This window comes from Engraulis encrasicolus, chromosome 16 (genome assembly GCF_034702125.1).
Source record: "Engraulis encrasicolus isolate BLACKSEA-1 chromosome 16, IST_EnEncr_1.0, whole genome shotgun sequence".
In the NCBI taxonomy this organism is placed as follows: domain Eukaryota; kingdom Metazoa; phylum Chordata; class Actinopteri; order Clupeiformes; family Engraulidae; genus Engraulis; species Engraulis encrasicolus.
The window spans coordinates 55,401,092-55,423,605 of record NC_085872.1 but is presented as its reverse complement, the minus strand read 5'-3'; the positions used below and the strand labels follow the sequence as shown (position 1 = coordinate 55,423,605).

The 22,514-nt window shown below is 40.5% G+C and overlaps 1 protein-coding gene across 1 annotated transcript in view; it reads left to right on the top strand.

Annotated features, from left to right (window-relative positions):
- LOC134466188 (uncharacterized) overlaps positions 1–22,514 on the top strand; it is a 77,341-nt gene that overhangs the window by 4,977 nt on the left and 49,850 nt on the right. The window contains exon 4 of the mRNA XM_063220086.1: positions 1,076–1,206. Coding sequence (XP_063076156.1) covers positions 1,076–1,206 — 131 coding nt within the window. The remainder of the gene's footprint in view (positions 1–1,075; positions 1,207–22,514) is intronic.

The window sequence follows — 22,514 nt, the reverse complement described above, 5'->3', positions numbered from 1 at the left end:
TAACAGGACAATTGCAGTTATAAACATTTTCCACAAGGCGGCAGTGTTTACTTTCACCCTGCTATGTGATTGTTTATTTAAAGTGTTATATCACCATAAACCATGGTCTCAAACCACTTGTTAATAATAATAATAATAATAATAATAATAATAATAATAATAATAATAATAATAATAATAATAATAATAACTGTTATAATAAAGTAATATGAAACTGATTGGGATATCAATCAACAAGTTAGGGTCAATTAAGGGAGCTTAATAAATAAAATAACTAAATAATGGATTGTACCAAAAAATAATGTCTCACAGAGAGAGTGCTGTTCACCAGAAGGTGAAAGGGAATTCAACCTAGAAAATCCCCCCTTGATACTGGACCAAATCACCTCAGAACACAACACTTTCACCTCTACTGAAAACACAACACTTTCACATCAATTGCGGGGGCTGCGGGGGTATACTTTACACTACTTTACTATACTTTACAGTTAGGGATGGGATATCGGTATCGGTGTATCGGTATCGGGTTCAGATATCAACATATTTCAAAGATCGGATCGGATCGGAATTTTCCCAAAATATCGGAATTTTCCTGATACAGATATCGAGTCAGGTGCAATGTTTATTTGAAATCATAACACTTGCATATTAGTTTTCAGGATGGGATTGTTACTTTTTTACTTGTTACTTTTTGCTTATTAATTGGTTTCCTGTTCTTCTGACTCCCTTTTCTGACCAAATAGTCTACGTGGGCCTACCTCAAGTTGAAACCCATGCATATATGTGATTTTGGTATTGGATCGGAGTAGTATCGGTATCGGCAGATATCCAAATTTAGATATCAGGATCGGATCGGAAGTGAAAAAATGTGTATCGGTGCATCCCTATCTACAGTATTACTATACTGCAAGGCCTCCCTTCACTCTTGGTGCCCTGGGCCTGGCCCTGGTAGGCCCGTAGTGGTCCGTCCCTGTGACTAAACACAATTGCAACAATTACATTCTGGAAATGGCACAACACTTTCAAATAATTTGTCATCAGTTGCCGTCACCCTACTATGTTTCTCTTCCCTCAGAGCGAGTGCTCCGGGTTCGAGTGGAGCTCATCAACCGTATCGGCGACGCGACCCTGAAATCTCTCCTCGACGGTCTGCAGAAACCATCATCTGAAGGACCCGCCATCCTCAACCCACGGGAGAGGGACATGGTGGGTGTTGTTGTTTTTGAAAGCCAAAAATATCACCTCTGACCCCACACACCCAGCACACCACCTATTCACACTCTTGCCTTTAGGGTAAAGGTACGGCAGTATCCCCCAAGCAACACCACATGCTCCAGGGACAGTACCTACCCACAAGCCATCCGCCACTTCAATATGCACTAGCTGGCACTTTACAGCTACTTCACTACCTGGTCTTCCTACCACCTTTGTTTACTTTGCACAATGCTAGGCTACTACTATTCTGTACATACCATGCACTTTTATATTCCATTGCACTTTTCAATATCTCCAATGTTTTTGTATGTCATTCCCTGTTTATTTATTTATTGATGTAGCCCTTGTTTTCTTTCATACCCCCCGCCCCCTCCCTAGTTTTGTGTCTTTAGTTGTATTGTTGTGTGAGCACCCCAAATAACATTCCTAACAACGGTACTGTGTACTGTTGATATGGCTGAATAAACTTGAAATTTGTATGCCCCAGCAACCTGGTACAATACAAGTGGTGTCAACAATGATCGATTCAGCGATCCGAATTGAGGCGGGGCATGGACAATCCAGAATCGATCCGGCAAGTTCCAGAATCGATCCGGCAATTTTTTAAAGTTTCAATTACTTCCATGGATATTTCAGGGAGCAAATGAATGTTAATTCAATAAAAGCACTACAAAACATTGCAAGACTGATAGACTGATACAGACTGATACAGAAAACAGCCAATAAATTGTTGCTCAGTATCTGACTACTTGTATTGCCTCATCATGACTGATTAAACATTTGCTTTGCTTTCAGTAGAAATGTAATGCATTGCAATGTATTGTAGAATTGAATCGGATCGGATCGCATAGAATCAAATCGAATAGAATCGCTACCCCCCGAATCGTGACCGAATCCGATCGTGAGGGCAGTGCCGATCCACACCACTATACAATACTGACCGTGGATGTACTGCTTGTAGTTAACGATTTCAGTTTACCAATTTCATTGAGCTGTGAAAGCGGTTGCACAGAAAAAATAGTGTGGCACGGCTCATGTCAGGGGGGGCTTGGCTGGATTCTAGCGGTATATGGGGGGCCTTGGCATGGTAAAGTTTGGGAACCCCTGCGCTAGGCTACTGATCTGGAATGTGCTCCATCCTATATAGTTTTACAGGTCCTGAAAACTCATCCACTAACCCAGGATCAGGTGACATGCCTGATAGACCCTGGTGGATACACTACTGTACACAGTAAAAAACGCAGTGTAAATCTAGCACTTACAGAGTCAATTTAACATCTTCTTGAGTGTATTTGGTCCCAGAGTACTCTCTGAGTGTCGAATTAACACTGCCTGTTTTTATTGAGTAGCTACTGATCTGTAATCAGCTAACTGTCCTGTATCACATACGCCATTACAGGTGTTAAAGACTCATCCACTGACCCAGGATCAGGTGACGTGCCTGGTGGACCCTGGTGGACATGCTACTGTTGACTACTGATCTGGAATCAGCTAACTCTAATGTATCCTATATGCTATTTCAGGTGTTAAAGTCTCATCCACTGACCCAGGATCAGGTGATGTGCCTGGTGGACATGCTGAGGAACAAGGGGGAGCGCCCGTGCCTGGCCTTCATCATGCTCCTCCAGCAGCTGGAGTACGACCTCTGCACAGAACTGGGCTTGTGAAACCAGGAAGTTGTAGTTTAATAGAAGCATTTTAGAATGAAGGTCAATGTGTCAAAAAACTACAATTGGAATATGAGCTCTGTAGAGATTGTGCTTCTGAAGCGTGGAAACTCAGCGTAACTGTTAGTCACCTTTCTATTTTGTAAATGAAATGTAAATTACGTATGTTCTTGAATATTTTGTAAAACATGGAATTGACTGGCCATTAACAGGGAAATGAGTATGATCATGAGTATGTCCTCAATACTTCCCGTGAATATTCTTCGAGTCTTCAAAATTCGCTGGTCAAGGCTGAATGTGTTACCTAGGCCTACTGTAATTTCTGTGTAATCTGACATTTAACACACTGGATTGTTCAAACCAATTGATTAACATATTTTCCCAATTTAGGGAAATTATTTTTGTGAAGTTTTGTGTAGATGGAATGAATCGCCTGTCTCAAATAGCCACCTGATTTCAAATAAATCTCTTAACCCTTTTAAAGGGGTATGCCACTATTTTTGCCAGGGTTTATAAAGGTGGTTAAGTGTCTTATTTTTCATCTTAAGCGTCCTGCAGTAAGACAAGTTAAAAGAGGGAATCATACCTGTCAACCATCCCTAATTTCCCGGGAAACTCCCTAATTTTGACTCATTTCCAGATTTCTTCCCGATTTGATTTTTTTCCCAGAAATATCCCGGATCAAAATATCAAAAAACATTGTCGGTCAAATAGTACTGATTCTTGAGAAAGTGCACAACATGTCTCAGCAATAAACTGCCAATTCTGTTGAAAATAAACTACATTTTCATGAACAAAATGAATCCAGGTAAAGACCCAGGGGTCTGTTACACAAATGTACAGTCGTTTGAAATATTTAAGTGTAATTTTATTACTTTTCATGGCTATAAACCTGCCCACACCCTGTAAAAACAGCTGTCCCAAGGACAGACGTCATCATTTCAATTGACTTAAAATGTAAAAATCACTGATATTATTGAATAATATCACCATGATGTGAAAGTCCATATTGAAGTGGTTCTGCAGATATGCACATAGTGCGTGTAAAGCAATATTTAGTACTATTTTCTGATTGCTCAAAGTGTGTCCAGCATATTAGTCACCACCGTCAGATTTTTTCTAAAAGACAATAAAATCAGGTTTGCACATGGTCATTGTCATTACTTAAGAGCCCTTTTCAAACCTTTAGCTCTACTGCATACTTCACCATCACTGAAGCTCCTGTAAGTTTACTATTTTCTTCTCAATTCGTTAATTTGTTTGGACACTGGTACTGTCCCAACCATAAACTGTCAACACCATCGGGGTTTTAATAGTATTATGTTACATTAATGTTAATTATACTATATACTTTTTCAGAAGCGGCATGAAGCCCCTAAGAAACAGAGCGGAAACGAAGTGGCTAATGTGAGGAAAAAATGCATAATATGTAAAAGAGTGTTTTTTTGTCTCACACCGTCAGATGTCACCACCGTCAGATTTTGTTACGCTCATCATCTTGTTCCATATTTTACTAAATTGTGCTGGTTAATGAAACATTACCAGACATGTTAGTAATAATTGTGTCCCAAATATCCTTATATATACCCTTATACTCTAGCCTCCACTGAGGTGCATTTGGAGGGTTTTTTGTCACAAAACCTGACGGTGGTGACATCTGATGTAGTTCACAAAAAAGCATGTGTTTTACATGTTTTTGACAAGTTTTAAGAATATGCTTCCAATAAGTATCTACAATTATGTTGAATTGTAAAAGTAATTCACTTAAATACAGTAAACATATTTTTTTTTACTTCTTATTCTGTCTGACGCCGGTGACAAAACCAAGAAAGAGCCCATTTTATGCAAAATGTAAAACATGGGGAGCTTGACCAATGCATTTACTGCACAGCCAAGACCTTCATCTATGATAATACACCTCTATATTTTGGATTTGAACAACTTAAAACCTGTTTATGCAACATTTTCAATAATCTAAGCCTACTTCCTAGGGTATCTAACAAATGAAGAAAAAACACATGCACAAACATACTGTGCACACACAAAAAATAAAGTGTTTATGCTAGATGTCATTGACTTGAGAGGGTTATAGGCGAGTACATTTAGGGTTTAACTCCAAAAAAATTGATACAAAAGGTTTTTTTATGGATTCTATTACTATTGGACCTGCTAAATTACATACTAAAAATCTAGTAAAATCTGACTTTGGGAAATGAGTTTTTTTCAACATGGCTGCCATAGGCTTATTATAAGGGTCAAGAGACACTCCAGGTGAATAGGCCAAAAAATGTAGCTTGCCAATATCACCATGAAACTTAATCCGGTGATTGCTCACATATTTGTGAGAAAAAAAATGTATTACAAGTTTTCTGAAATGTTATGTTTTAATATGGTAATTGGACTATATCTAATTAAATATGCATTAAATTTCAAAATGCAAAACCTCAAAATCTGAAAAAGCCAAGCTCAAAATTACTCTTTTATTTTGTTTCTAGTAAGCCAGAAGATATATTCAGAAGAGATTATGGACATCTCTTTTTGTTTTGTAGTAAATCTAAAAATCTTTGTGCAGACACACCAGCTAGCATTTTTTTTTTCAAAACATGATTATTTAACATCTCTCTTAGATAAATAATTGAGTTTTATGTGTCTCAAGTTCTTCCAGACATTCTTTGAGTCTGGTGGTATCATTGTTAGCATGTATCAAGGGCAAGGTCAGCTGTCCTCAAATCATAGCCTCTCCACAGAGGTGTCCTAAGGGCTATTTTAGCTATTCTTGGTTACATCTCCTCTTCTGAGTATGGTAGCGGGAGCATCATTATATGCGGCTACCTTGCTGCCTCAGGCCCTTGACAGTTTGCTATTATCAGTGGAACAATGAACTCAAGTTTATTGTGATATTTTACAGAAAAAACGTGAGGAAGTCTGTCACACAGTTGAAGCACACAAGAGTATGGGTGCTGAAATGTGACAACAACCTATACTTTAGAAGCAAATCGACTTTAGAATGGCTTCATAATAATGAAATACAAATTCTGGAATAGCCCAGTCAAAAGACAATTGAGATTATATGGCATGAAGTCAAGAAAGCTATGCACTCCAGACATCCCTCAAACCTTTCTGACGAGAGGCAGTTCTCTAAAGAAGAGGGAGACAAGATACAAAACAGATTGTTTTGTTAATCTGATGTGCAACTACAGGACAAGTCTGGTTGATGATATTGCAACTAACCGAGGGTTAAAACCTACTTAATGCAAGGGTGTACTTACTTATGCCTTGCTCTCTTGTGAATGTTATGGCCTTATGGCCAATAAAAATATGATAACATGTAAATGTTTGGGTGGAATTAATTAAAGCAGACTCTGATTGTTCCTTCTTGAGATTTCCGGGAAGATCAGACCAGTTTTTATGATCAATTTTGACAGAAATGTAAGAAATTTCAAAGGGTGTACAAACTTTTTCCTGGGACTGTACACCACATCACTGGGCCATGTTATCTGTTCTCACAGCTTCTTATACTGCTGTTACACCGATGAAGCACAGTTACTTTGTGCCAGATGACTCCACGGTCACACACATTTCCGCTTGCCTCTCTGAACTATCCACAAGTAAGGAATGCAACCTTCAGTTGAGCCTCGCCCAAATGCACTGCTGGTGATCCCAGCCAAAGATTTAGGTTGCCATGCTATCGAGCTCAATATGGATTCTGCTACTGTTGCCTCAAATAAGGCCACAAGAAATGTAGGCGTCATTGTTGATGACCATCTATCATTCTCTGACCACATAGCCTCAGTTTCCCAGTCATGTCCTCTTTCTCATGCCCTAATTGAATACAAGGCCCTGACCCTTGCCTATGACGCTACAACAGGCCCTACTCTGGCTTACCTGAAAGCTATGCTAAAGCCCTATGTCCTTTCAGGACATTGTCTGTCTCCAGTACCAACCGTTTCACCTTGCCCTCTACTTACACATGTAGTGGCTCCTGTCTATTCAGTTCAGCTGCTGAAAGACCCAAAATACCTAGTGACACCATGATTCATCACTGATGATGTGCCCTGACAAACAGCACATGGATATTATCATAGCAGTAGTGTCTTTATCCACCCAAACAGCACTCCAAACAAACAGATCCTGAAAACATGTTAGTTCATGCCAATGTAATTATCATGTAGTAACCTTTATTTTTAAAAACTTTGATCTTGAAAATGACACCTTTCCTGAAGTCAGATTTTCCTAGATTTTTAGTATGTTATTAAGGACACTTAGAGGTAACAAAATCAGTTGAAAAACCTTTTGTATCAATTTTTTTGGGGTTAGGTCTTTTTTTTTGCATAGATGTACTCGCCTATTATTTATTTTGCTAAATGTAGGTAATAATTAGGTCACTTTCACCACCCTCAGATTACTGTCACCACCGTCAGTTCTTAAGTCACCACCGTAAGGAGTTTTGGACATTTTAAATGAATGTGCTTTCCTTTTGAGTTGTTAAATTATCAAAGAAAAAGCAAATTTAAGCCTACACGAATATTTGTGAAATTACAAAAAATTGTTTGGTCTATTTAGGCATTAAATAAGCATTGTCTGACAACACATATTTTTAAATTAGAACGCATGAAACAGTATTAAAATAGAATGAAAGTGAATTTTCAGCATTCAAAGGCGTATGTGTGAACCAAAAAACACACATAATCGCTTAAAAACTCCAGATACATATGCAACCAAATCAATACACTTTGTATTGCTTTTAATTGTGTCTGACGGTGTTGACAAAAAAAAGGTAGATCGGAGAAAAACCTGATTTCTGAACAAAATGAAAAATGGGGAGATTGGCCTTGTGCATTTCTGAAAAGCCAAGACCTTTGTCTAAGAGGATATACCGTAATATTTTGTAATTCACTTTGTTTTTTTCTTTCAAGATTACAACCTGTTTTAGCCACTTTCTCAAGAATTAGTGGTAGGCTATTTATAAGCTAAGCAAAGTTGTAAGCTATCGTTTTGATCCAGAATTGCATAAGCGTGAATGTATTTTTGTGAAATAAAGCCTATATGTTTTTGATATCGTTCTTTCAATCTTCTCCCTTGAACTCTGACTATGACAGATGTCCTGACTAGTGAGAAGAACCATCTTTCTCAATATAATATAATGTAGTGGCGATACTATAATATAGTATGGCAAGGTGAATCTTTAAAGTCAATTTATTACATTTTCCCACATCCATCTGACTTTATTGACTTAAAAATAACTATCCAGACCTCCGTGGACTTATCCATGGAGTCCTACCCTGCGAGCAATACGGTATCCTGCATAGAACTAAGCAAACAACAGTGACTAAGAATCCACAAAGGGGAAGAACCATCTTTCTCACTATAATATAATGTAGTGGCAATACTATAATATAGTACGGCAAGGTGAACCTTTAAGGCCATTTGACTTTATTGGCTTCAAAATAACTATCCAGACCTCCCTGCAGTCCTACCCTGCGAGCAATACGATATCCTGCATAGAACTAAGCAAACAACAGTGACAAAGAATCGACGAAGAGAGCACTCACCTATCAGACGATCGAGTTTGTTAGTTGAAGAAGGCAATTAGAAAATAATGATTTTGCAATGTTTGAAGGTGTCTGACAGCGTATGTCTGCCACTCTTTTATTAGTTTTTGTGTCCATGTACGAGTTCAGTATAATAATTATAAAATATAATAATAAAAATATAATGTAAAAATTGCTGTTTACAGCAGCTTCATATATATGCCTTACTCAATACAACCTATGCAATGTTTCAATGAATCCAAAAGTAATGCCTGACCTTTTCAAGGCATATATCTTTTTTTATTATTTGGGTTGATATCGAGCCCCTCAGACCATGAGCAATCAGACGTATCAAATTATTAAGGTTTTTTTTTTTTTTTTTTTAAATCTGCATGTTCTGTAATTGGAGTGACCAAATAAAATCTGATAAAATAAATAAAAACACATATAGATAGATTTGCAAATAGGTCACCCCACATTCGCAAGCTCACTTGATAAGATCAAAATAATGAAGCTCAATTGTTAATATTAAACCCTAGGCATTACTGCCCCTTCTGTATCTCCTCCATGAGGTGTGGCTCCACTTCCATCAGCACCTTATGCAGTGTGTCTTTGGCTACTGCACTGCTGCGAATGCGGCCTAGCTCCAGCAGTGCCCTCATCTGCTTATAGCTGGTTGTCTGACTGCGGATCTCAATGCAGTCCTCCTGGCTGATGACATCCTGCTCCAGCAGACGGTCCAGTATGGGATCCACATTGGACACTCCCTCTACCAGCTGACTGAAGTTCTTGTAAATGAAGTGCTTGTCTGGGGAGTCAGAACAGAAGACAAGTTGACAATTTAGTGGACCTGTGAGGAAGAGAGATCTACCAATTGCAACCTCTACCTCTCCCAACCCACCGGTGTCTGTGTGGAGACATCTTGTGTAACGCTTTACAACAATACGCCATTACAAACATGTGTACACTCTTGCTATATTAAGGCAACATTCACTCCAGTCCAAAAGGAGAAGACATCCTGTATGAAGCTCTACTGAAGTTGGAATCGTTCCTCATCGAGGACCTGAAACATGACGAACGACTGGTAGTGTGAGCATTACAACTGCATTTTGAAATTGGATGAACTTATCCTTTAATGATAACCAATGGTGTGATTGTCAGCTTCACTTGTCAAGAGATTTGTGAGTTGTGTGCGTGCAGAAACATGTAATTATTTGGACCACACAACAGAAGTCGCATGTCTGATGTGCAGCCACTTCAGCCGTGCTCCTATAGCCTTGTTGTTTACGTAAAATACCTGAGGCGCATGTTGTAGTCTCTTACCCAGTTTCACACAAAAACTGAACAACCATTCTTGCCTGCCGAAAATTAGCTTGACTCACTCGCTCGACCAATTTGTCAGGAGTTCTGCCCTCGCCCCTCCCATTCACCTAGCTCTCTCGCCATCATCATACTGCCCGTTCTCTCAGTGGCGCCTCATACTCCTGACTTCGAGAATTATTGTTTGGCCTGTAGACGTTCTTGGGCTGAGCTAAAGGACCAGTACAATAGCTCAGCAGTACCGATACTGTACGTGGCTTTGGGACGGAGGTTGACTAATATTCCATGGCGCACTCCTTTACACTATAGTGACAAAATCAGGAATCGTTTTGTATTGCTCAGCCAGGATTATTAACATTCAAGCAAGATTTGGTTTTATTTCACAGACAACAACTTAGCCTAAGGCTAACAGCCAGGGGTATCTCTGCCCCAGTTTTCACAACAAGGTGGCAACTTAGCACAAACATAACTCATCCACCTCAACATAATGAATGCAACATGTACACAATAACATCCCCGGTACATTTAATATTCCCAAGCACATTTTAAGGACGTAAACAGTAAGACATCATCCCACTCCCAGCATGCCCACATCCAGGAAGTAACAGGCACAGCTCTGTTACACTATTTATATACCCATTATCTCATTTTAGACAACAAAGTCCATCACATAAAGATGTCCTACCTCCGAATGTATACTTTGTTGCGTTCTGGTAGTCAATGCTATAGATGGTCCTCTCGCAGACAGTTTTTCCATTTCCTGGAGGGCTGACGACCACCACATCAAAGGCGACCTCTGGGTGCTCCATGTAAACCTCACAGTAATTAGAGGTGGAGAGAGGCCACAGGTCCATGCTCTTGGGTTGGATCTTTGACTTACATGACGTCCTCACACAGACACTGGTATTCAGCCGAAGTAGGCCCACCTTGCCTGGTTTGTCGATCCACTCCCCCTTTTCTTTCTGGTGGATGGCCTGGATGTGAGCTGGGTCCTTTGGCACCAGGTAGACGTGGAGCATCAGAGGAGCAGAGCTGGTGCAGAAAAGCAACAGCTCACAGTGGACTGATACATCCATATAGTAGTACACTGTTAGTAGCAGAGACAGGGAGGGCTTGATAATCTTGGCATGGTGTCGTGTCAGCTCACATGTCTCCAAACTCACTCCACTGTCCTGCTTGTGAAGTACCTTCACAGCATCCTTCAGAGCAGACTGGCTACCTCCCAAACACAGGAAATGAGGCAGGTGGATCTCCTCCAGCTCTCCTAAGATGAGCTTGATATCCATCAGAGGTCCGACTGGATTGCACTTCATTTGGGCCAGCTCTGATGTATGAATCCATGAAGCAGTACTGCAGGTTGATTGGACCAGCACACAACCAGCGCAGACTGGACTCTGAGCACTCATAGCTCCCTGCAGCAGAACTGAAGCTGTAGGTTGAAACATTCTTCTCTGTGGAGACCTCTGGCTTCACCAGAACCCAGTGGCTGGTATCTGGAACTTCAGCACAGCTTTCACAGCTCCTCTGTTTCCCATCAGTGTCATCTTCCCTACACACACGCACATGCACACACACACAAGTGCACACACACACACACACGCGCGCGCGCACACACACACACACGCACGCGCGCACACACACGCACGCGCGCGCACGCACACACACACACACACACACACACGCCACACACACACACACACACACACACACACACACACACACACACACACACACACACACACACACACACACACACACACACAGATTAGGAATTGGCAGGTCTACCTGCTCAAAAGGCAAGCCCACTTCCAGCATGTTCTGCGAGAATGCAATGTACGTACTACTCCAAATTGGCCAAATTTATTCTGGACTGCTATTCAACTTGTTCAGAGAAGATAGCAGTTATATTACATTTTGTCAACGCTCACGTGGCTACCATAACAAGGTCAGAGAAACACAAAACAAACACAAAAATGTAAATATACATATATATATGTGTGTGTGTGTGTGTGTGTGTGTGTGTGTGAGAGAGAGAGAGAGAGAGAGAGAGAGAGAGAGAGAGAGAGAGAGAGAGAGAGAGAGAGAGAGAGAGAGAGAGAGAGAGAGAGAGAGAGAGAGAGAGAGAGAGAGAGAGAGAGAGAGAGAGAGAGAGAGTGTGTGGCGATATGTGAGTGTGTGTGATGCAGACTGACCTGTAAGCCTCCAGAGGGAGCAGCTGTGCTCCTGGACGCTGCTGGGTGTTGTGTGTGAGGTGCAGCTCTGTAGCATCTGAGGAGGAGCGAGAGCTGGTACTGGAGGCTGCTGATGCTGATCCTGCTGCTCCGGTTGCTCCAGCTGCTGCTGCTACTGCTGGTGCTACCCTAACCACTATAACTACTACTACTGCGACTGCTATTGCTGCAGCTTCCACCGCTACTGTTATCTCTCCTACTGCTGCTTCCTCTGTTATTGCTGCTGCTACGTTTGCTACTTTTCTAACTGCTAATACTCCAGCGATTTGAAATAATAACAATAAAAATAACAATTTAGAAATTGTTAGAAATAACAATTTTGCTGCTCCTCCTACTTTTCCTGCTAATACCGCTGCTGATAGCCCTCCTGCCAGCCCTGTTGCTGCTGCTGCTGGTCTGCCTGCTCCTGGTTCTCCTGCTGCTCCTGCTCCTACTGCTGGTCCTCCTGCTCCTGCTCCTCCTCCTGCTGCTCCTGCTGCTGGTCCGCCTGCTCCTGCTGCTACTATTCCTGCTACTATTGATGCTGCGGCTAGTACTGATGCTGCAGATATCATCACTGTTGTTATCTCTCCTACACCTACTTCTGCTGTTTCTGCTACTTCTGCTGTTTCTTCTGCTAGTTCTGCTATTTCTCTTCCTACTAATACTCCTGCGACTCCAAATAATAATAACGATTCTGCTGCTCCTCCTACTGTTCCTGCTAATACCGCTGCTACTAGCCCTCCTGCCAGCACCGTTGCTGCTGCTGCTACTGTCGCTTCTTCTGCCTCTATCACCACTACTGCTGCTGCTCCTGTTGCTCCTGCTGCTGCTGCTGCTGCTACTGCTCCTACTCCTGCTGCTGCTACTCTGCCTGCTCCTGGTTCTCCTGCTGCTGCTGGTTCTCCTGCTACTGCTGCTGCTGCTGCTTCTGCTCCTCTTATTGCTGCCCTTGCTGTTGCTAATGCTCCTGCTACTGCTGCTGCTACCCCTACTGCAGCTGCTGTTACTTTTGCTGCTGCTGCTCCTATTGCTGCTACTACTGCTGTTGATGTTGCTACTGCTGCTGCTCCTGCTGCTACTTCTGTTGCTGCTCCTCCTGACACTGTCGCTAATGCTACTGCTTTTGCTAATAATAATACTATATTACTATCTCCTGCTGCGGTTAATGCCGCTGTTTTTGCTACTTCTGATGCTGCTGTTACGACTCCTCCTGCTGGTCCTGCTGCTGCTAATGCAACTGCTGCTGCTACTACAACTGCTGCCGCTACTACTGCTACTGCACCTGTGCTCCTACTACTGCTGCTACTGCTGCTGCTACTGTTGCTTTTCCCGCTGCCTCTACCACAGCTGCTTTTGCCACTGCCACTGATGCTGCTCCTGCTGCTGCTGATCCTACGACTCCTGCTGCTACTGCGGCTCTTGTTGCAAATGCTACTGCTTTAGCCAATACCATTATTGCTGCTTCTGCTCCTGCTGCCATTACTCCTACTATTGCTGCTGCTCCTGCTGCCGATCCTGCTACTGCTGCTACTACTTCTATTGCTGCTACTACTCCTATTGCTACTGCTGCTGCTACTCCTGCTGCTACTGCTCCTACTCCTACTGCTACTGCTGCTGCTACTGCTGCGTTCAAAGTACGGACATAACTTATTCCGTTCACTCTAGAGGGCATTGGTGGGGGTTGGTTGACAAATGAGGGTGAAACACATACAAAAACAGATTCCAATTTTAGTTCAAAAAAGGAAATATATTGTTCAAGGGCTCAAGTTTTTGTAACTGTTAGTGGTCCAGGGAATTACCCCTATTTCTATATCTATTTCTCAACATGTTACTCAGTCTCATTACTCTTTAATCTTGTGAATTGGATATTGAGGTTGGAGCGTAGATTTTAGCCGTGGTATTTGTAGCCAATTCCCTCCGTAAAGTGCATTCGCAAACCAGGAAGCAAATAAATGAATAGCAGACATCCCGTTGTCTAAAACTTCGTTCTGTGAGATGTTTACCTTCACAGCGTGCTCACTTCTAATGCGCTATGAAATCTTAAAGTACTCTGGTCTGCATAGTCAGTTGCATATTCATGGTCGCGTTTCCCTTCTGTTGCTGCGCATCCAACAAACTACTTCCAATCCCTTGCAGTTTTCATGCTCTGTTGCCATAGCCTACTTATTAAAAGCATAAAGACGGACATGTAGAGGCTCGCGAATGAGGAAGCAATATACCCATACATGGCTAGAAAAAAAGATAAAAAAAAAAATGACTTAAAGTTTATGAACACAAACAAAAGCAACCTGTCCTACGCTACGAAGACCTCCCATATGAAAAAATGGGCAATGAAAAGGATTTAATTTAATGCTAGCCATATTAGTGTGCCCTGTGACTTTTCTGCATCGTGCGTATTCATACTGTATTTCTCTCGTAAAAACGGTTGGAGCTTCCCACATGGAAAAAGCGTCATTTTTAAAAAGTATATATGCCGTCAGCACAAAAAACAATTCCTTAGCAACCCCTTGACCAAGGACTGGACTTACTTTAAAGAACAAAACTGCTTGACCAATTATCTATGTCTAGTCAAAACTGCAGACAGAAAAGCCATTTTTAAAGTGCGTGGGTGGGGATAGATGTTTAAACAGGGCAACACGCTTAGTGGAACTAGGCTCTGCACGCCTAGAACCATGTCTGTGGCGATTCTAAAATCGCCCCTGTTTGAGCTGACGATGGGTGCGTATGGGGGAGTAAAGGGTCATTCCACGCCAAATCAACAAGTGCCCGCGCACTTAGGTCTCAAAAAATTCTGAAAATATTACCAAGTGTACCCATGGTACTTAAGAGAAACACTGTAAATTCATTTGAATGTAAGATGTATACTCTCCGTGTTACAGCCAATTTTACTGGGTGAGGGGGGTGCCCATTTTGTTCACACTCTCTTTTTTGTCAAAGTTCACAAGCCCCTAGCTCAATAACTAAACAATGTAGGAAGCTCAAATTTGGCATGCTGTTACATAGATAGGAAGAGTTTGTTGCTAAACTGTCAGTTTTGGTCTGTATGATCCTGCATCGTCATAGCATTCCCTCAAAGATGATACAAATTGTACTGGAGTTTTTGGCTGTGCTCTGTTTACGCCTTCAGAAGACATATTTGTGCCCAACATAGCCTCTTGATTTGTTCCCCTTGTAGATACAAGTAGAAACACTCCCATAAAAATCTATAAATAGAAAGGAAACCCCATCAGTGTTTGACCAGAAGACCTCACAAGTCTGACAAATCATTTTGGGTGTCATTTTCAGAGCACCAGAACACCTTGTGGGATTGTCCACAGATTTTTATTTTCTCATTCTCCGAGAAGTCTTCTTTTTAAAAATCCCAATGAGACTTGTCTTATGTGATGTTTTCGTTTTTAATTTCCACCCTGAACATGGGCAAAATGCAAAAAGAGAGCAACATGATTTCTATAACATTTAATGTAAAGACTAAATAATCAAATGCAAATTTTGCCCAGACATGATCACCCGAGAGTCCTTGTGCAGGGGTGCAGGAATCCCTTTCAATATCAATGATTTCAGGAGGGTCATTCCAGCTGGAATCAGCAAATGGTCCCCACTCGACCCCCTAGGATTTGCTTGAAAAAAATATATGTGATGGCTTAAACATCCAATAGAACATATCCACCATTGCAGATTTCAGCTGTGCATACTTTTCCACAAAAAACCTTTTTCCACAAAAACTATCTGTACATAAGGACACCCCTCCCCCTGTTTTGGAGCCATTGCCTGAGTGACCATATTCAGACTTAATTATCTCCAAAACTATTTGTGGTGGGTCCATTATTTTTTCAGGGCTAAGAGTCATAGACCTGACAAGCATACATTACAATTTGCATGTCCATACAAACCTCAAATTTCAACATTCAAGGTTCATCCTTGGTACATGGTCAGATATGTTCCATGACTTTCACATTACATCATATTTAATATAAGGTTCCAATGGTTGTTGAAATGCAGAGGTCCAAAAATGGGCAAAAACTAATTTATACCATTATTTGGAGCAATATTCCCAATCTATGACACCAGTTGTGAACTTGCTGTTTGGTTTCTCTGAAAGATAATATTATTATTCATAACATATCTAAAATTTGGGATGGTGTTTTGTCCCATTATTTTTATAATGAATTTTAAAAACTCATTCCTGTGTGACATGCAGGTGTACCTTAGAAGCCCTGTTACCTTAGAAAAAAATTGGGTTTACTACACCTAAAATGAATAGCCAAGTCAGTGTACACTAAAACCTAAAATCTCTGATACCAAATAGGTGATTTTATATTTGTTCAGCTCAGTATTTCAGTATTTCTGACTTAACCCTCAATTCCATCCTAAGAAGGTGGCCAATCCCCTTGATTTTTGTGTTCCATTTTCACACAAAGATGGCGGCTCACGGAGCCAATGGCATAGTTCCAAAATAGTTCCAGGAAGTCAGCATCATGGGAAGGAAACAATATACCATTGTTTGGAGCAATATTTCCAATATATGACGGCGGTTGTGAACTTGCTGTTTGTTGTTTCTCGAAGAGGATATTCTTATTAACAACATATCTAAAAATTGGGATGGTGTTTTGCCCCTTTATTTGTATAATGCCTTTTCAAATCTCAATGCAGTGTGGCATGCATCCCTCAAATCCATCCAAAGTGGCGTCATGAAAAAAAACCCACCATTTTTTAGAGCAATACCTCCAAAGTATGACACCAGCTGTGAACTTGTTTTTTTGTTGTGTCTGTAAGAGGATATTTTTATTAACAACATAGCAAAAAAATAGAATGGTGTTTTGCCTCATTCCTTTTAATGATCGTAAAGCGCATTGCGGTGTGACATAAGCCTGTGATCAAATAGTGCAGAGGGAAGCGGAAGTGGTGAATTGTTCTGGGCCAAGGACATGGGGGAATCAAGATTGGGTACTCATTACATTGCATGTATTGGGAAGGGGTCTCTTCAGACGACTTTCTCCCGGGCCAAGGCAAAGCTGTTTGTTCAGCTCAGTATTTCTGATTTTTTTTCAGGGATTCTGGCCTCATCTTTTTAAGTGTACTATCGGCCAGATGATCAAGTGACTACGCAACATGTTCTCACTGGCGCTACATTAGCAATAAATTCAAGATGGTTGAGAGAAGTACCATTTTGAGAGAAGTCATAAAAAACAACCTCTGAAAATAAAACAAGGTGTTGATATGATTTCCTTGATGCAACCTTGACTTCCTTGATGGTGATTGAATATTTGAAAAAAAAAAATGAAATGTATTAAACGAGTCAGGAACCTAACCCTAACCCTAACCCTAACCCTAACCCCTAATCCTGGCCTGTGACAAATTATTTTATACATACTTAACTTTCAATCACTAGCTGTATCTTATGAGTTGACTTTATAAGGTAGCTTGCCATTGTCATTGATGATGCATTAGGTATCTGCACTCATATTGTTGTGTGCAACCATCCGTCATTGGCAATTCAATGAGGAGCACCTGAATGAAACTTTGAATGAAACTTTATTGTCATTGTACAGGTACAACGAAATTGGTACCTTGAAGGACAATGACAACATAGGTATTGATTTCAGTAAGGATACCACCACCATGCTCAGGGCACTTCCGTCAGGGGAGGATGATGGGGGGCGGGAAGTTCTACAATCAGGATACCTCTTTACAAACTGTCTCCTATGTGTCATCTCTAATCAACTTTTACTTTCCTATGCGACCATAAAACAGTCCCACCCCCGCCAACAGTCACCACGACAGAGGTACCCTGACTGTAGAACTGTGCCCCGCCCCCAATCCACCACCATATCTGAACGCTTTTGCATGCTGCAAAGCTTCCTTTCGGCTTCCACCATCTCACCTGGATCAATGTGATGATGAACTTTACAAGTATTGAACATTGTCTACAAGTATCCAAACCATGATTGTTGTAATCACTGCTGCTAACCTGCAATCCACTTGTTAGCATTGCAGTGGTATAATATTATATTGATGCAAGCAGCTGAATTAGATTGCAACAATGTGACAAGAACCACATGGTTGTCTGGTGCCAATATGAACTTCTGTGCCTTCAATATTCACCTGATATTGAATACTGCATGCAAGCAAACTCTTCTAACTAAAACTCCAGGACCATGCTGTCAAAATTGTCTGAGGGAATCTCTAGCCAGTATGAATTAACCCTATCCAGACTGGGGGGGGGGGGGGGGGGGCTAAAAGTGCCCGCACCAACTTTGATGTTGTATAATTCCTTAACGACTTAAGCTATGACTACGAAACTTGGTGACTTTTCCTAAAATTTAGTTGGCTACAGTTTAGTACCAAAAGATTATGTTTATCATTTTTGCCGTTGCCATGGCAACGGTTTTCTGACAGGTAGTCTGACCGAAAATCACTGATCTAAGTCTCATTATTGTTCCTTTTTTATATTTTTTTGTTATTTCCATTAGCATCAGACAGCTTTGTGAGCATTAAAGTGGTCTGAAGCATATAATCATTAAAATTTAAGTGCATTACCTAAATTTGATGGAAAATACATTATGGCGAGATTTTGGGCATTATAAACAGATGATGTCATAATGACGTCATAATACCAGATAATGACACAAAAATGATGTCATTCATAGATGTCCATATGTAGATCATCTCCCCAAAGTTTGGTGGTCATACCGTTTTCCGTTCATGAGTTATGAGGGGGGGTCAAAAGAGAACCACCCCCCAGGCCTAGGAATGCCAAAAAAGCCCAGTCTGGATAGGGTTAAGTTATTTTGCAATACAGCTGGTAACTTAACGAGTAAGACACAACCTTCATAGCAAATATAAAGTTACAGGTGCTGATTGAAAGACTAATTAGGATGGGAGTCCTTGTTGCAAACAAGAGTGCTACAATTCTTTAATCCTCTCCTATTTCACCACTTTTTTCCAAGACTACTACTACTACCGCTACCACTACCACTACTACTACTACTACTAAAATGATGATGATGATTATTATTATGATTTTACAATTAAAATAATTAATGTCTATCAAAGCCATGTGCAATGTGCTATTCTTGCTGTGTGGCATCAATCAATTAATTTACAAGTGTTATGGTTTCCCTACATTTTGCTTTGTCATTCACAGGGTAGCCATCTTGTTTTCACTATTAAGGTGACATCAGAGCCATGGATTTGAGAGTTGCGACAAGTCGGTTGGTGACATGGTCCTCATAGCTTCAAGTAATTGTAGCCAATTGAGATTTTGAAGTCCGTTATAAAAAGAATGAGGCAAAACACCATCCCATTTTTTATATGTTGTTTAAAAAAACATCCTCTTTCAGAAACACCAAACAGAAAGTTCCTAACTAGTGTCATAGATTGGAAATATTGCTCCAAACATTGGTGCAAATTATTTTTTTCCCATCTTTGGACCTCTGTATCTCAACAACCATTGGAGCCTTTTGTTAGATATTCTATGATGTGAAAGTCATGGTACATAGCAGACGATTTACCAAGGATGAACCTTACAACCTTACAACCTGACAACCCCCCCCCCATCCCCCACCACCATATCTGCGACTGAACATTCCACCTGCACTACTATACTTGTGACTGAACTTTCAACCTGCACTAACTCAAAACATGCACACACACACACACACACACACACACACACACACACACACACACACACACACACACACACACACACACACACACAAGCACACTGCACTTTCTGCACTAAACCCAAACATACACACACTGACACACACACACACACACACACACACACACAGACACACGAACACACACACAAGACGCACACCGCACCTTCTACCTGCACTAAACACATACACACACACACACACACACACACACACACACACACACACACACACACACTGCTGCTGGTGTACTTGACAGACCTTTTCAATATATATATATATATATATATATATTTTTTTTTTCTTCAAAATGCTACTATTACCATGTCAGAACGCTATAAAGGACTTTTTTAGGAAAAGCACAAAAGCACAACAAATACCTCTTAATGTATGTCCTCTACAAGTCTTCTGTTGTCCAGTCTTGCACTTTAAATGTCTGTATGAGCACTGTCTATGTCCATACTGTCTTAAGTCCATGTATAAGTACTGTCTATGTCTATACTGTCTATGTCCTTACCTTAATTAGTCTGTATGGGAAAGCAAGAAATGTAATTTCAAATTCTTTGTATGACCAGTGCATGTAAAGAAATTGACAATAAAACCTACTTGACTACATGTAGAACTTTGGGGTTTTTACAGATATTTGAAAACCCTAGAACATATGATATCTACACAGAGTAGAGGCACATTATTACGGTGTGATTTGACTTACAGTGCTGCAAATTGTAATATATGATATTCAGGTCTGCGACTCTTAGCCCTGAAAATATAATGAATCTGACACAAATAGTTCTGGAGATAATTGAGTCTGAACATGGTCACTCATGCAATGACGCTAAAACAAGCGTAGGGGGTGTACTTATTTACAGATTTTTTTGTGCCAAAAGTATCCAGAGCTGAGTTCTGATATTGTGGATATGATCTATTGGATGCTGGAATGACCCACGAGCATTCAATGTGGGAGCAGGTTCGCACACCAAAAGAGACAGTAGGTCAGGCACAAAGAGTCATGTTGTTACTTTTTTTGACCAGCAGATGGCAGCGGAAGAAACGCATAGAAAACATATTGCTCTCAATGTGCATGGTTCCCATGTTCAGGGTGGAAATTAAATAAGAAAACATCACATAAGACAAGTCTCATTGGCATTTTTAAAAAGAAGAATTCATGGAGAATGAAGAAAAAAATAAAAGAAAAATCTGTGGACAATCCCACAAGGGGTTCTGGAGCTCTGAAAATGACACCCAAAATGATTTGTCAGACTTGTGAGGTCTTCTGGTCAAACACTGATGGGGTTTCCTTTCTATTTATAGCTTTTTATGAGAGTGTTCCTACTTGTCTCTACAAGGGGAAAAAATCAAGAGGCTATGTTGGGCACAAATATGTCTTCTGAAGGCCTAAACAGAGCACAGCCAAAAACTCCAGTACAATTGGTATCATCTTTGAGGGAATGCTATGACAATGCACGATCATACAGACCAAAACTGACAGTTTAGCAACAAACTATTCCTATCTATGTACCAGCATGCCAAATTTGAGCTTCATACATGGTTTAGTTATTGAGCTAGGGGCTTCTGAACTTTGACAAAAAAAAGAGTGTGAACAAAATGGGCACCCCCCTCCCCCAGTAAAATTGGCTGTAACACGGAGAGTATACATCTTACATTCAAATAAATTTACAGTGTTTCTCTTAAGTACCATGGGTACACTTGGTAATATTTTCAGAATTTTTTGAGACCTAAGTGCGCGGGCACTTGTTGATTTGGATTGGAATGACCCTAAATGACCCTAAATGCAATAAAAACCCGAAACCCAGCGGTGTGGAGTTACATTCTAACAGGGTTAGTGGAAAAACCCTAATTGAATATGTGCCACCAAGTCATAGAGGTGATTACAGACTCAAACAGCGTCTGAGGAGGGATTAATGAACTATCAACAATTTAATCTTGGGGATAGAACAAGGTACAAGAAGTTATTTTTTTTGTAAATTACTACTTGTAAGTAGGCCTATGTGTATCTATATGGTGTAAAAAGATTCTAATTTTACTTTTGTTTTATGGAACATCTGTCTTGGATTATGGCATTACTGGCCGTGTTTTCATAATCTTGTATACACTGGGTGATAATGCTTTGTTTTTCTATTGTATGTACTTCCATGTATCATTATTTTTTGCATGTTAAGATGTTATCAATTTCAGGAAAGATCATGTGACTTGATGGTATTAGGCCACACTTGACTGATGGCAGGTAATGCCTGAGTGAACCAGAACATTACCACGCAAAACGTGTTGTTCGCTCTGAATAAAAGAGCATTAAGTCAAAAAAGTGTGCTGCAAACTTTTTCCTTTTCAAGTATTTAATACTCCTGTGTTTACCAGCACATAGAAGCTGTGCATGGATCTTTCAACTTTTGCATCATATATGATTGGATCGATATGGTAGGATTTTCATCAGCAGTGATAATACATGATATATTAACAATTGATCTTTGATGTACCACGTTTACTCAATGGTGAGTCCTTGGGACTCCAGTAGTGAGTCTTTTATGAATCATCATTGACAACAAATGGAATAAACGTCACTGCATACATAAATCATACCTTACTTCCAACATTATTATGCACCGTTATTGTACCGTCTTATCAAATGTTTGTTTGAAATGCCGACTACAAGGTTGTTTAATTTTTGATAGTTCATGTGTATGGTTCCTACAACTTTGAAGCTTATATATGTCTTCATTCTGTATTTCATCATAATTACGATTATTAGAGACTGCATATTTTGCACAGAGCAGCAGTTTTCCAAGTGACCTAACTGACCGCACTTAGCATTTGCACTTCTTGTTCTGTATTTGTCCTGTGCACTTCATATCTGCTATGATAATGGCTGTGATTATGCCCTAGATT